General features: G+C 40.6%; 1 protein-coding gene across 1 annotated transcript in view; it reads left to right on the forward strand.

The window, feature by feature from the left end:
- The window catches only part of LOC132393381 (uncharacterized), a 94,490-nt gene that overhangs the window by 24,428 nt on the left and 53,288 nt on the right, over positions 1–16,774 (forward strand). The window contains exons 4-6 of the mRNA XM_059968550.1: positions 7,692–7,736; positions 10,957–11,001; positions 13,650–13,691. Coding sequence (XP_059824533.1) covers positions 7,692–7,736; positions 10,957–11,001; positions 13,650–13,691 — 132 coding nt within the window. The remainder of the gene's footprint in view (positions 1–7,691; positions 7,737–10,956; positions 11,002–13,649; positions 13,692–16,774) is intronic.

Genomic DNA, 16,774 nt, shown 5'->3' on the forward strand with positions numbered 1-16,774 from the left:
CCAATCCAGGTAACATCCTTTTAATTTCCTCGGCACACTGTCTATATTATCCACATCTTTCCTGTAGTGAGGTGACCAGAACTGAACTCAAAGTGGGGTCTGACTAATGTCTTATATACCTGTAACATTACGTCATGGTGTTTGAACTCAGTCCTACAGTTAATGAATGCCAACATGCCATACGCCTTCTTAACAACGCTGTCAAACTGTGCAGTAGCTTTGAGTGTCCAATGGACAGGGACCCCAAAATCTCTCAGACCTTCCACACTGTCGAGAGTCTTACCATAAATATAATATGGTGTCTTCAAATTTGACCGACTAGATTGGACCTCTTCCACTTATTTGGGTTGAAGTCCATCTACCACTTAGCAGTCCAGTTCTGCATTCTATCGATGTCCCGCTGTAACCTCTGAAACCCTCCAGACTATCCACAAAAGCCCCAACCTTTGTGTCATCAGTAAAATTAGTAAACCACGTTTGTACTTCTTTGGGCAGGTCAATTATAAAAATCGCAATGAACACGGGTCCCAGAACAGATCCCTGCGGAACACCACTGGTCACCAAGAGCCATGCAGAATATGGACCATCTAAAATGACCCTTTGCCTACTATGGGCAAGCCAATTCTGAATCCACAAAGGAAGGTCTCCTTGGATCCTATGGGCCCCGACTCTCGGAAGGAGCCAAGCACAGGGAACCTTATCAATGCCTTACTGAAATCCATATACACTATATCCCGTTCTCTACTTTTATCAAATCGTTTTCTTACATCCTCACAGAATTCAATCAGGCTCATAAGGCACGACCTGCCCTTGACAAAGCCATGCTTACTATCACTAATCAGATTATATCTCTCCAATGCTCATAAATCCTGCCTTTCAGTTTCTTCTCCAATTTATACTTCCGTTCCTGCCTGATAGCTTCATATTTTCCCCTTACTCCAATTAAACGCATCCCTAATTTGTCTGTTCTTATTCCACTCCAATGCTATGGCAAAGCAGATAGAATTATGACTATTGTCTTCAAAATGTTCTCCCACTGACACCTGATCAAGTTAACTTCCCAAAACCAGATCAAGTACAGCCTTTCCTCTTGTAGGCTTATCTACACGTTGTGTCAGGAAACCTTCCTGAACACACGTAACAAACGCCACCCCATCTAAACCCTTTGCGCTAAGGAGTCGACAATCAATATTAGGAAAGTTCAAATCTTTCATCAGAACTTCTCTAATATTACTGCACCGTTCCAGAATCTGCCTCCCTATCTGCCCCTTGATATCCCTGTTTCTATTGAGGGTGGGGTCTATAGAAACACCCGGTAGAGTTATTACCCCTTTCCTGTTTCTGACTTCCACCCACATTGACTCAGTAGACCATCCCTCCATGAATCCCTCCTTTTCTGCAGCCCTGACGCTATCTCTAATTAGCATTGTCACACCCCACCTCTTTTGCCTCCGTCTCTGTTCTTGTTGAAACATCTAAAGCCTGGTACACTCGGTAGCCATTCCTCCTCCTGAGACTTCCAAGTGTTTGTAATGGCCACAGAGTCATAGTTCCACGTACTGACCTACACTCTAAGTTCATCCGCCTTGTTTATGATACACCTTGTATTAAAATAAATACATCTCAAACCATCAGGTTGAGTCCACCTTTGTTCTAACATCTGCCTATCCTTCCTCACAAACTCCCTTCAAGCTACTTGTGCTCCAATCTCCCATCCTCTGCCTCTTCGCTTTGTGTCCCACCCCTCCCCACTGCAAATCCACTTTAAACCATCCCAACGGTATTAGCAAACCTCCCCTCTGTGACACTGGTCCACCTCGGTTTTAAGTGCCTCCCGTCCTTTTGTACAGTTCACACCTGTTCAGAAGAGGTCGTAATGACCCAAATATCCGAATCCCTGCAATCATTCAGCCACGCATTTATCTTCCACCTCATTCTATTACTGTATTTAATGTCACGTGGCACAGGCAGCAATACCGAGATTACTACTGTTGAGGTCCTGTTTCTCAGCTTCCTTCCTAACTCCTTGCATTATGCTTTTAGGACTTCCACCTTTTTTCTACCTATGTCGTTGGTACCACGACGTCTGGGTGCTCACACTCCCATTTCACGCTCCTCCCTCCCTTTCTTTCTTCCATGGACTTCTGTTTTCTTCCCTCAGACTCCCCTTTCTCCAGCCCTGTATCTTCCTCACCAAGTAACATCTCAGCTCTTTATATCACCACACCCCATCCCAGTTTCACCTATCACCCTGTGTTACTCCCTCCCCTCCCCAACTTTGAACTCTACTCTCATTTTGTTTCTCCAGTCCCGCTGATAGGTCTCGGCCCGAAACGTCGACTGTAATATTTTCCATAGATGCTGCCTGGCCTGCTGAGTTCCTCTAGCATTTTGTAGGCGTTGCTTGGATTTACAGCATCTGCAGATTATCTGCAGATACGTTACGCCATGCGGGCGTTTATTGTTTTTTTTGAATCAGGGAAGAGAGTTGTAATTTTATGTAGAAGCTCCCAGAGTGCAAATGGTAAGTTCCCATCTGCCTTAGCACAGCGATCAAAATTGTGGTCACAGATTTAAAATAGTTAATAAAATGAGTGCAGGAAATGTGAGGGAAAAAGTTTCTGACTTCGAATATGTTCCGCGTCATCACTGCCTGAAATACTAATGTGGGCAGAGACCTTCAACATTGGAACGTTCAGATGTGCAGTCGGAAAGCAATGGTTAGCAGAGATACATAACCTGTGCAGGAAGGTGGTTTTATGCTAAGGCAGACAAACTATGCCATGCGTGAGTTTATTGTTTGTTTTCGATTAGGGAAAAGAGTTGTAATTTTATGTGTAACCCTCCTGAGTGAAAATAAGAAGTACCCATCTGCCTTAGCAAAGTGATCCAAATTGTGGTCATGTTTTAAAATAGTTGGTGAAATGATTGGAAGAAATATGAGGAAAACATTTTCTGAGTTAGAATGTGTTCCGCGTCATCATTGTCAGAAAGACGAATGGAGGCAGCGACCCTTAACTTTGGCATGTTCGGATGTGCACTCAGAAGGCAGTGACTTGCACAGATACATAGCCTGTGTTTGCAGGTAGGTTTCAGTCGGATAATTCTTTTTTTAGCTTAGATAGAATAAGATGAAATGCATCAGTCTCTGTTATAAAAGAAATGAACTGCCGGAGATTCATCAGGTGGAGAAGCATCTGGACAGAGAAGCAGGAATTGTTGACGTTTTGTGTCGCGAAAGTGCTTCAGCTCCGAGAGGGAAGTTAGGGGAAAAGGATGAGACAGGGCAGGTGTGAAGGCAAGTGGACAAAAAACTTCGTGTCAGGCATTTTCTGCAACTCTACCGTATTGCGGCCGAAGTGGTGAATCCAATGCTGCATTATTCTTTCGCTTGGTGCAGTCGGAATACAATTGAAACTCCCTTGCTGTCTTATCTGCGCCTTGTGCTGCGCGTGACCGTTGGTTTGGTGTTTTGCACCTTGGCCCCGAAGTAAAGCTGTTTCATTCGGCTGTATTTATGGGTATTCATGAATGGTTAGTTACAACTAAACTTGAAATTGAACTTCCATTCAACGAAGTACACCGACCTCTCTGTGCAAAACTCGAGTCTGCTTTGTTCAGATAATTATTGAAATTCAACACGGCTTACTGCTTGTTCCTTATAGCCCTCATCACACTTGTAGCTGCCAAATACATTTAAGAGATATCAGGATGCTTGTGTTTCTGCGCGGTTATTTACATAACATATGTCCTCTTTTTATTGACTAATATACCTTGTTTTTAGCAAACGAATAATCTTCTTAAACTACAGAATATCCGTGAATGTCCTCTTAAGATAAATCTTTCCTTTCAACGTAATCAACACTACCAGACTTTTGTCAGAATTTCTGTCTGGATGGAGCAGGTTGAAAAGGCTGAAGCTAATAGAGTCAGAGGAGAAGCTGTTTCGCAATAGTGAGTGTTTCAACAAAGATCCCACTTCTCAACTTTGATGTTTCTTCAGCATTTGTCTCTTTTTATGTGGCCGAGTTAGTTGTTACTACTTCCCTCGAGTTCTGGTGAAGATTTCACTACACCACCGGCCACACTGAGCTTTAGAGACTTCCATATGCGAGTACACTGGGCAAGTCATCTTGGTATATCACCGCAAGATAGGGAAGCACTCTAATCCTTATGAGACAGCATTATAAAGCATCCCGTGGTTCTGATTTGCCAGATTAAACTGTGTCTAATTTCAATTGCCTTTAGCCAAAGGATCACTGGAGGAAAAACAATTCTTTATTTGTCATTGTGTAATGAGGCAGGTTTAATGAGACAACTGAAGGTAAAAGAACACCTAGGACGTAGCAACCATAACATGATAAACTTCAGCCTGTAACTTGCGAGAGGGAGAAACACGGAAATCTGATGTAACTATAGCGCAGTTAAAAAATGATAATTTCAGAGGATTGAAGGAGGAACCGGCCAAAGCTGACGGGAAGACAACAGGGAAGACAGTGAAACATCAGTAAGTGGAGGCTCGATGAATAATTCAAGAGACAGAGCAATTTTTTTTTCCGGGGAAGAAGAAGCACATTGAACAGAGGACGAGAAAACCATGGTAGAAAGGAGAAAGCAAGGACGGCAAAAGATGACAGAAAATATTGGAAAGGGTAAAGGGAAGCCTTTAAGACCCAACAAATGTTGTCGAGAAAGGTATAAGGGGAAAGAACATGTAATAAAAAGTCAAGGTAGCCAAGAAGGTAAAAGAAAATAGCAAACGGTTTTATTTTGAATACATACTGGGAAAGTGGGAAGCAAGAGCTGGAGCAGTACATGGGGAAAAACAGGAAATGGCTGAGGAGCGAATGTTGACTCCTACTTTGTTCAACTAACCCTTTGCTTAGATAAATGATCGCACAAATCCTAACTAATTTAAACAACTCGTAATTTTATTACATTAACTTTATTTTATCAATACGATATCCACTTTATGTTATATGGACCTAGGTTAGCAATTACTGAACATTATTGTTGCTTTAGAAATACCTCTCCGACTTACAACACCGAAATAGGCAAACTCTCGTTTGCTTCTCCATTTTCTAAACATAGGGCTTTTCTTTGTGACAGTTAGTCTCCGGAGTTCTCGCTGATCTACCTCGGAAAATTTCGTTATTATTCTTTTCCCTTATCAGTCCTGCGCGATTCTGTGGGTTCTGATTTACCAGATTAAACTGCGCCTAATTTCAATTGTCTTTAGTCAAGGGCGACTGATGAAGTTACCTATTTGCTACTCTCCCAAATAGCGAAGTGTTCCCGATGCTTTCTCTTTATGATATTTCCGCTGAATCGGGCCATTTCAAACCAGTTATGTCCAGTTCATTTAGACACTGGGCCCAGGTTACTTCAGCTCACAGACAAAACCTACTCTTTTCACTCTTTTGGAAATTATCTCTGATTTAGTATATTATGGATATTACCTTCATTATCTTCTCTTTCGACTACTTCAATTCCGGAAGCGTTTATTCAGATAAGCACTTCAAAATCTGGTAGTCAGAAGAATAACCTTGTAAAACGACAACCTCCACTTTATTCATCATGTTGCAAAAAAGGACACTTTTGTATCCACTCGTCCATTACCCTTGTCTTATTCCTACTACCTATTTTTCCGTAGTTTAATTTCGGAACGCCAACACGAAATAAGCACGTCACATCAGTCCTTACAGTGCAAGACAACAGTAACATGCCAGAAATTCATGAGAGTCAGTGGACAAAGGTGAGCGGCACGGCTATTATTAAGCAAAAGATGCTGGAGAAATTGAAATGTCTGAAAATGGATAAATTACCGGGATTTGATGACCACACCCTCATATTATGAAAACAAAACATGATTGAAGAGATTATGGAGCAGAAAGGAGCCGAAATCTCATATGACATACCACAATTTAAGAAGGAGCAAGACAAAAGACAGGACATTATGAGAGGGTTAACAAGACATCCGGGGGTCGATAAGACATTTGAGTTCATTATTAAGATTAAACTGCTGGAATATATGATAAAATGTGAAGGAACCAGCACAGTTTGGTTACAGTATTTCTCTCCTGGCAGTGTTTTTAAGTATGCATGTAACAAGAAGTTTAGTCAAAGAAAAGTCGATAAATGTTATTTAACTGTATTGTAGAGGACCTTGGATAAAATGCAGGATACGAGACTGCTAAACAGAATAAGAGCCAATTGAGTTTGAGGCACCGTACTAGCATGGTGCCAGTAACTACCGGTAGTCAAAGAAAAGGGATAAATTGCACCTTTACTTTATGGCTGAGGGGACTAGTGGAGATCTACAGGAGTCAGTGTCCGAACTACAAAGTTTCACTCTATACTTTGATGTTTTGAATGAAGGAACTCATCATACGGTGGCTAACCTTGTGGAGTAGAAAAAGACAGATAGAAGAACAGTTAGTTACCCAGAGACAAGAAGTCTGCAGGACTTTCACACGTTGGGAAAGTGGGCACATTCCGGAGGGTTAAACAATCTGGAGGGTTAAACAGACGGAGCGGGGGTCAGCTGTGATACAACTTGGTGGTAAAAATTAAAGGTGCAGACTCGATTCTAAATGAAAGTACACTGAAATTAAAGGGGACTTGAGAGTCAGACTTTCGGATTGGCTCATTAATTTGCAGATTGAGCCGATGGTAACGTGCGGAAATGCAATGTGACCATGGATTTCCAAGGGACAAGGCACATGTGTATGTACTACTGAAGCCATTGAAACCGAAGCCAAGGCATGATCTGAAAATACTCTGGAGGAGCTCCAAAAGATTTATCCCAGCAACAAAAGGGTTAACATATGTAGGGCGCTTGATGCCCCGGGTCTGTACTTATTGAAGTTAATAAAAATGAGGTTGGGACACTCTGAGGCCTACCTGAAACATGAGGGTCTAAAAGAGGTAGGCGTGATGAGGACGTTTCCGTTCTTATAGGAGAATGTATGCACGCAGAGTATAGCCTCGGAATAAAACAGACCAGGAACAATTTCTTCACCAACATGTTGGGGAAGCTTTGGAATTCGTTGCCACAGAGGCTTTGACAGCCAATTCACTGGGCACATTTAATACAGTGAAGGGTAGATGCATGATGTGTAAGTGATTAAATTCCAATGTCAGATATATATTTTAATTTTTTTATTGAGTTTTCCAGTGTTTACGAAAAGAAAGAAAAAAAATTATCAACCCTTCCCCCCATCCACTTAACCCCTCCCCCCTAGCATATCCCTATAGAAAGAGAGAAAAAAAGAGAAAAAAAAAGAATGCCTGGATATCGGAACATCCCCACATGCTCCATGGAGTTCGTAATAACTTTAGTATATATATTTATTTATTTCCTCAAATAACCAGTAATTTTATCTTCAGAGCACCTATATATTTAATCTTATCTTTTGTAAATAAAGGTGCCAAATTTTCAGAAATGTTTCATATTTATCTCTTAAATGATAAGTAATTTTTTCAAGTGGAATGCAGCTGAAGATTGTCAGACATATGCCAGATATGTCTTCAGATTCCATAAACTATTTTGCTCGTTCTTTCTAACACTAATTCCCACTTCTAAGTTCTGAACCAATCTTTTAAATCTACAGAGACATGCTTTTTAATGCTATTACTTACATAAGACGTTCTCTTTACATGAATCACATCTTTTTTTTTAAATTTTACAGGTCAAAATTCTACCACTGCAACACCTGGAGAAAGGACGAACACAGGTAAAATCTTAGCTTTCAGTGCAATCCGCAATTCTTGTCCTTTGTACGTTTTTCCATCTGATAGAGCAGATTATAAAGTCTGCAGGAATTTTATGCAGTAGTCGTAAAGAGAGTAGAGGAGATTCGGTTCACAATAGTGGATGATTCAATAAAGATCTCACAGCTGAGCAACGGATAATTATTATCGAGGGCAATAGAATAGGAACTAACCTAACGTTATGTAAAATGAACAGTACTGTAGCAACACTTTCCTTTGGACATTTATGCCACATTCACAGGACAGTGCTCCATACAGATTACAACACTTTATAATAGTGAAGATCCAAGGTATTGCAGGAATGGTTCGATTCTGTCATGATTTAGAGTAGGCGGCATTTGAAAAGACCACAAAGCCATGAAACAGAGAGAATTAGGTAAACTCCATTTATTATCGCTCTCAACCCCAGAGTCTTGCCTTCTCCTCGTGACATTTGACACCTGGCTTATCAAGAACCCATGAAATTCTGATTTTAATATACTCAACAATTTGCCCTACGCTGCTGTTTGTGGCAGTGAATTACAGGGAATAGGCAATCTCTGGCGAAAGGAATTCATTCTCGTCTCTGTCCTAATTAGACGTCCCTCTACCCTGAACCGGGGCCCTCTAGTCCAAGACTCCCCCACTACAGGAAATATTGCATCTACATCCAGAAGCTAGGCTTTATAACATACGACATACTTCAGTGAGATTCCCCTGATTCTTATCTCCCACGAGTATAGGGCCCAAACCATCACATTCCAGTCACGTTAAACTTCACATTCATTGGATTATTATTCTGAACCTCCTCTATGCCCTCTCCAACGCAAGCACCTCTTTCCTTAGAAAAAGGGACTAAATCAACTCACAATAATCCAAGTGCGTCCTGATCAATCTCATTATGAAGCCTCTGCATTATATCTTTGTTTTTATATTCTTCTCCTCTCGAAGTTAATGCTAACATTGCATTTCTTTTCCTTACCACCGACTCAAACTGTAATTTAACCTTTAGGGAATTCTACACAAGGAGTCGTAAGTCCCTTCACAACTCTGGTTTTTTAATGTTCTTCCCATTTAGAAAATAGTCTTTGTCTTATCTTATTTAGCAGCTTCATATGCGCACCTTGTCAAAGGTCTTCTGAAAATCCAAGTAACTCTCTGACCCACTGGCTCGCCACTGTGTATCTTGCCAAAAAGAATTCCAACTAGTGTGTCAGACAATACTTCTCCTTTAGGAACAATGCTGAATTTGGCCTATATTATTACGTGCCTCCAAGAACCCTAAAACATTACCCTTAACAATGGACTCCAACATCTTCCCAACCACTAATATTAGAATAATTGGCTCATAATTTGTTGATAGGTCATTACTAAAGCCTCCATAATATTTTCAGATACTCCTGGAGTTATTTCATCTGATCGAGGTTACTTATTTACATCTGGACATTTTAGCTTCACAAGCACCTTCTCCTGGGAAATTGTATCTACACTTAATTCTGTCACCTGGCACTCAGGAAACTCTGGTGTACTATTGGTGGTTTTGCACAGTGAACACCGACGCAAAATACTTTTTAAGTTCGTCCGAAATGTCTGCGTCCGGCACCCTTAATCCGCATATAATTTGTACAAACAAAGTTAAGAAGAATAACTTGTAAAGATACTTCCCGGACATGAATTCCTTCGCATACAATTGAAAATGCTGACAAAGTCGCGGATGAAATGGGGGGGGGGGGTTGTTGCGCTGTGTTGTAAATTTAAATAAATCATTTAATAGTAAGGAATGACAAAGAACCATATGTTGTAAAATCCTTGTGGATAGGGTTGACGAACCTAAATTCAAGCAGTAGCAAGGCAAAAGACAAGACATTCTAAGCGGGATAACGCGACCTCCGTGAGTCCATAAGATTTTTCAGTTTCTTGTTAAGATTAAGCTGCTGGGATATATGATAAAATATGATGCAATCAACAGTTTTGTTAAAGGATTTCTTTCCTGGCAGTTTTTTTTTAGTATACTTCTAACAAGAAGGTTAGTCAAAGAAAAGTTGATAAATGTTATTTAACTGTATTGTAGAAGACCTTGGATAAAATGCAGGATATGAGACTGCTAAACAGGATAAGAGCCTATTGAGTTTGAGGCACCATACTAGCATGGTGCCAGTAACTACTGGTAGTCAAAGAAAAGGGATAAATTGCACCTTTGCATAATGGCTGAGGGGACTAGTGGAGATCTACAGGAGTCAGTGTTCAAACTACAAAGTTTCACTCTATACTTTGATGCTTTGAATCAAGGAACTCATCATACGGTGGCTAACCTTGTGGAGTAGACAAAGACAGGTAGAAGAACAGTTAGTTACCCAGAGACAAGAAGTCTGCAGGACTTTCACACGTTGGGAAAGTGGGCACATTCCGGAGGGTTAAACAATCTGGAGGTCAGCTGTGATACAACTTGGTGGTAAAAAATAAAGGTGCCGTCTCGATACTAACTGAAAGTACACTGAAATTAAAGGGGACTTGAGAGTCATATTTTCGGATTTGCTCAATAATTTGCAGATTGAGCCGATGGTAACGGGTGGAAATGCAATGTGACCGTTGATTTCCAAGGGACTAGGTACATGGGTATGTACTACCGAAGCCATTAATACCGAAGCTAAGGCATGATCTGAAAAGACTCTGGAGGAGCTCCAAAACATTTATCCCAGCAACAAAAGGGTTAACAGATGGAGGATGCTTGATGCTCCGGGTCTGTACTTATTGAAGGCAGTAAGAGTAAGGTTGGGATACTCTGTGAAGCCTACCTGAAATATAAGGATCTAAATAAGGTAGGCGTGGAGAGGACGGTCGTTCGTATAGGAGAATCTATGCACATAGAGCATAGCCTCAGAATAAAACTGACCAGGAGCAATTTCTTCACCAAAATGTTGGTGAATCTTTGGAATTCGTTGCCACAGCGGCTTTGACAGCCAATTCACTGGGCACATTTAATACAGTGAAGGGTAGATGCATGATGAGTAAGTGAGTTAATTCCTATATCAGATATGTCTTCAGATTTGACACAATAGTTCTGCTCATTCTTTCTAACACTAATTCCCACTTCTAGGTTCTGAACCAATCTTTTAAATCTACAGAGACATGCTTTTTAATGCTATTACTTACATAAGACGTTCTCTTTACATGGATCACTCATCTTTTTTTTAAATTTTACAGGTCAAAATTCTACCACTGCAACACCTGGAGAAAGGACGAATTCAGGTAAAATCTTAGCTTTCAGTGCAATCCGCAATTCTTGTCCTTTGTATGTTTTTTCCATCTGTTGGAGCGGACTATAAAGTCTGCAGAAGTTTTGTGCAGTAGTCGTAAAGAGAGTAGAGGTGAAACGGTTCACAACAGTGGGTGATTCAACAAAGATCTCACGGCGGAGCAACGGATAATTATTATCGAGGGCAATAGGGCAGATGATTGAATAGGATGCAACCTTACTTTATGTAAAGTCAACAATAATGCAACAGCGCTTTCCTTTGGTCATTTATGCCACATCTACAGGACTGTGCTCCACACAAATTCCAAAACTTTATAATAGTGAAGATCCAAGGTATTTCAGGAATGGTTTGATTCTGGCATGATTTAGAGTAGGCGGCATTTGAAAAGACCTCAAAGCCATGAGACATAGGAGAAGAATTAGGTAAATTCCTTTATAGCCCATTTATTATCACTCTCAACCCCAGAGTCTTGCCTTCTCCTCGTGACATTTGACACCTGGCTTATCAAGAACCCATGAAATTCCGCTTTTAATATGCTCAACGATTTGCCCTACACTGCCGTTTGTGGCAGTGAACTGCAGGGAATAGGCAATCTCTGGCGAAAGGAATTCATTCCCGTATCCATTATAAATAGACGTTCCGCTACCCAGCACCGGGCCCCTCTAGTCCAAAACTCCCCCACTACAGGAAATATTGTATCTACATCCAGAAGCTAGGCTTTATAACGTGCGACAGACTTTAGTGAGATTCCCCTGATTCTTATCTCCTATGAGTATAGGCACCAAACTATCACATTCCAGTCACGTTAAACTTCACATTCATTGGATTATTATTATGAACCTCCTCTATGCCCTCTCCAACGCAAGCACATCAGTTTTTTAGAAAATAGGACCAAAACGGCTCACAATACTCCAACTGCGTCCTGATCAATCTCTTTATGAAGCCTCAGCATTATATCTTTGGTCTTACACACTGAAGCCAGACGCAAAACACTTATTAAGCTCGTCCGCAATTTCTTTGCCCCGTCCCTTAATCTTTCAATAGTTTGTACAAACAAAGTTATGAAGAATAACTTGGAACAATACTTCCCGGACATGAATTCCTTGGCATACAAATAAAAATACTAACAAGGATGCAGAGGGAATGAGGGAGGGGTGGTGCTGTGGGTGCTCTCTGTTGTAATTAAAAATAAATCATTTAATAGTAAGGAATGACAGAGGACCATATGTTGTAAAATCCTCATGAATAGAGTTGACGAACCTAAATTTGAGAAGTAGCAAGACAAAAGACAAGACATTATAAGCTGTTTAACGCGACCTCCGTGGGTCCCTAAGATTTTTGAGTTTATTATTAAGATTAAGCTGCTGGGATATATGAGATAATATGATGCAATCTGCAGTTTTGTTAGAGGATTTCTTTCCTGGCAGTTTTCTTTATAGTATGTATGTAACAAGAAGGTTTGTCAAAGAAATGTCGATAAATGTTATTTAACTGTATCTTAGAAGACCTTGATTAAAGTGCAGAATACGAGACTGCTAAACAGGCAAAGAGCCTATTGAGTTTGAGACACCATACTAGCATGCTGCCACTAATTACCGGTAGTCAGAGAAAAAGGATAAGTTGCACATTTTCATTATGGCTGAGGGAGTCTAGTGGACATGTACGGGGGTCGGTGGTCGGACTACAAAGTTTCACTCTATACTTTGATGTTTTGAATGAAGGATTATACGGTGTCTAACCTCGTGGAGTATAGGAGGACAGGTAGAAGAACAGGTAGTTACCCTGAGAAAACAACTCAGCAGGATTAGCACACGTTCAGAAAGTTGGCAAAATGTGGAGGGTTAAATAAACGGTACGGAGGTTAGCTGTGATACACTTTGGTCGGAAAAGAATAAAGGTGCCGCCGAGACACTAAATGAAATAGACTGAAATTAACGGGGACTTGAGAGTCATACTTTCTGATTTGCTCATTAATTAGCAGATTGAGCCGATAGTAACGGGCGGAAATGCAATGTTACCATTGATTTCCAAGGGACTAGAGACTTGTGTATGTACTACTGAAGCCATTGACAGCAAAACCAAGGAATGATGTGCAAAGTCTCCGATGGAGGTTCAAAAGATTTATCCTAGCAACAAAAGGGTTAATAAATGAGGGGTGTTTGATGTCTCCGGTCTTTACTTGAAGTTAATAAGAATCAGGTTGGGATTCTCCATGTGAAGCCTACCTGAAACATAACGGCCTAAATAAGGTCGGCGTGGCGAGAACGTTTCCGTTCGTATAGGAGAATCTATGAACGCAGGGTATAGCCTCAGAATAAACTGACCAGGAGCAATTTCTTCACCAACATGTTGGTGAATCTGAAATTATTTGCCACGGCGGCTTTGACAGCCAATTCACTGGGCGGATTTAATACAGTGATCGGTAGAGGCATGATGAGTAAATGGGTTAATACCTATGCCAGATACGTATTCACATTCGATACAATATTCTACTCTTTCTTACTAACACTAATTCCCACTTCTACGTTCCGAACCAATCTTTTATATCTAAAGAGACATGATTTTAATGCTAATATTTACATAACACGTTCGCTTTACATGGATAACTCTTTTATATATATATATATATAAATTTTACAGATCATTCTGGCGCTACAGAACCTGGAGAAGGGAGTAGCTCAGGTAAAATCTTAGCTTTAAAAGCAATCCATAATTCATGTCTTTTGTATTTCTTTCCATCGGATAGAGCAGATTACAAAGGCTGCAAGAATTGTGTGTAGTAGTTGTAAAGAGAGTAGAGGAGAATCGGTTCACAATAGTGGGTGATTCAGCAAAGATCTGACCGCTGAACAACGGATAATTATTATCGAGGGCAATAGGGCAGATGATTGAATAGGATCCAACCTTACTTTATGTAATATCAACAATACTGTAGCAGCGTTTTCCTTCGGTCATTTACGCCACATTCACGGGACTGAGCTCCATACAGATTCCCACAATTTATATTAGTGAAGATCCAAGATATTGCAGGAATGTTTTGATCCTGGCATTGTTTAGAGTAGCCGGCATTTGAAAAGACCACAAAGTCATGAGACATAGGAGAAGAATTAGGTCCATTCCATTTTGGCCGATTCATTATCCCTCTCAACCCCAGAGTCTTGCCTTCTCCTCGCGACACTTGTCACCTGGCTAATCAAGAACTCATGAAATTCCGCTTTTAATATTCTCAATGATTTGCCCTACACTGCTGTTTGTGACAATGAATTGCACGGATTCAGCAATCGCTGTCTAAAGAAATTCATTCTCGTCTCTGTTCTAAGTAGATGTCCCTCTACCCTGAACCTGGGCCCTCTAGTCCAACACTCCCCCACTACAGGAAATATTGAATCTGCATCCAGTAGTTAGGCCATCCAACATGAGACAGACTTCAGTGTGATTCTCCTGATTCTTTATCTCCCACGAGTATAGGCCCCAAACTATCACATTGCAGTCACGTTAACCTTCACATTCATTGGATTATTATTATGAACGTCCTCTATGCTCTCTCCAACACAAGCACAACTTTCCTGAGAAAAAGGGACCAGAATGGCTCACAATACTCCAAGTGCATCTTGATCAATCTCTTTTTGAGGCCTCAGCATTGTATCTTTGTTTTGATATTCTAGTCCTCTCGAAATGAATGCTAACATTCAATTTCTCTTCTTTACCACCGACTCAAACTGTAAATTAACCTTTAGGAAATTCTACACTACGAGTTGCAAGTCCCTTCACACCTCTGGTTTTTGAATGTTCTTCCCATTTAGAAAATAGTCTGTCTTATCTTATTTAGCAGACTCGTATGCGCTCCTTGTCAAAGGTCTGCTGAAAATCCAAGTAACATTCTGACCCACTGGCTCCTCTTTGTGTATCTTGCCTTAAAGAATTCCAACCGATGTGTCAGACAATATTGCCCCTTGAGTAACCATGCTGAATTTGAACTATATTATTACATGCCTCCAAGTACCCCGAAACCTCATCCTTAGAAATTGACGCCAACATCTTCCCAGCCACTGTCAGGATAACTAGCTCATAATTTGTTGAAAGCTCACCACTAAAGCCTCCACAACATTTTCAGATACTCCTGGAGTTATTTCATCGTATCCAGGTTACTTATTTAACTTTGGACTTTTTAGCTTCACAAGTACCTATTCCTCAGAAATTGTAACTACACTTAGTTCTGTCCACTGGCACTCTCAAAAATCTGGGGTACTGATGGATGTCTTGCACGGTAAACAGAGACGCAAAATACTTAAGTTCATCCGCAGTTTCTTTGCCCCGCTCCTTAATCTTCATATAGTTTGTAGAAACAGGGTTAGCAAGAATAACTTGGAATGATTACTTCCCGGACATGAATTCCTTCGCATACAATTAAAAATACTGGCAAGAATGCTAAGGGAATCGGAGGTGGTGGTGGGGATTCACGCTGTTGTAAATAAAAATAAGTCAATTAATGGTAATGATTAATCCTTGTGGATAGAGTTGTGGAACCTAAATTGTAAAGTGATTCTGATGGGGTTATGCATCGGCTTCCAAATTGTAGTCAGGATGTGTGGTACAAAACACAACAGGGGACTTAAAACATATGCTAAATCGCCAGTATTGTAGATATCATCGGGATCTTCAATATCCCAATAGAATGGAAAAGGTAAGTTGGTAGTAAACCACAAGAAAATTAATGTGTTTAATGATTAGATTACATTATATTGCTTTGTAGTAATGGTAACTGCAGAGGCTTGAGGGAAGAACTGGCCAGAGCTGAACGGAAGAAGACCCCAGCAGGGACGATTATGAAAGAGCAAAGGCAGGGTGTCATCGGAGTAATTCCGGAGGCACAGTAAAAGTACTGTGATAGCAAAAACGTGAAAACTAGGGGTAGAATAAGGCGCCATTTCTGACTAGGGAATTCAGTGAAGCTATAAAAACAAAAGAGAAGCCAGATAATATGGAAAAGGTTAGGAAAGCCAGAGTATTCTGAAATCTTTAAAGGCAACTGAACACATATTAGAAACATACAGACAAAAGATTCAATACGAGGAGAATAACATAAAATAAGACTCGAAACTAGATATATTTTTGCATACAGAAAGGCTAAGAAACAAGAACGGATACCGGACTGCTTGAAGATGATGATGAAGTAGAAATGGGGAAAAGAAAAATGACAATGTAGTGAATGTTGATCTCCTACCTTCGTCAACTACTTTCGGTTAGGGAAACCCCCAAACAAGCTCGAATTAATTTAAATCACTCGCAACCGTATTGATTCGACTTTATTCTATGAATTCGACACCTACGGAAGTTATGTTGTCTTGGGTCAACATTCCCTGAATGCTACTGTTAATTTAGTCCCAACACTCTCACAAAACGTCTTCTGCCACTTACAACAGAAACAGGAGATGCCTTATTGGCCAAATGATTGACCCTTCTAATCCCAGCCCGGGACCTGGGGTCTTCCTTGCGAAAGTGATTCTCCAGATTTCTCGCTGCTCTACCTCTGAAACTCTTCACCGTCAATATTTTTTTATATTATTTTATTTAGCGAGAGAGCCTTTTGAGACAGTCCGTTCCAGCAACCCTCTAAAAAGGCGATTAACCTTCACCCAAATCACGAAACAATTTAATGACTTGCCCAGTAAATCTTTGGATGGTGGAGAAAAGCAGAGCACCGGGAAAAGGCACGCATGATACAGGAAGACCTGTAAACTCCTTTAAATGGCGCTGGAACAGAA

This window comes from Hypanus sabinus, chromosome 1 (genome assembly GCF_030144855.1).
Source record: "Hypanus sabinus isolate sHypSab1 chromosome 1, sHypSab1.hap1, whole genome shotgun sequence".
In the NCBI taxonomy this organism is placed as follows: domain Eukaryota; kingdom Metazoa; phylum Chordata; class Chondrichthyes; order Myliobatiformes; family Dasyatidae; genus Hypanus; species Hypanus sabinus.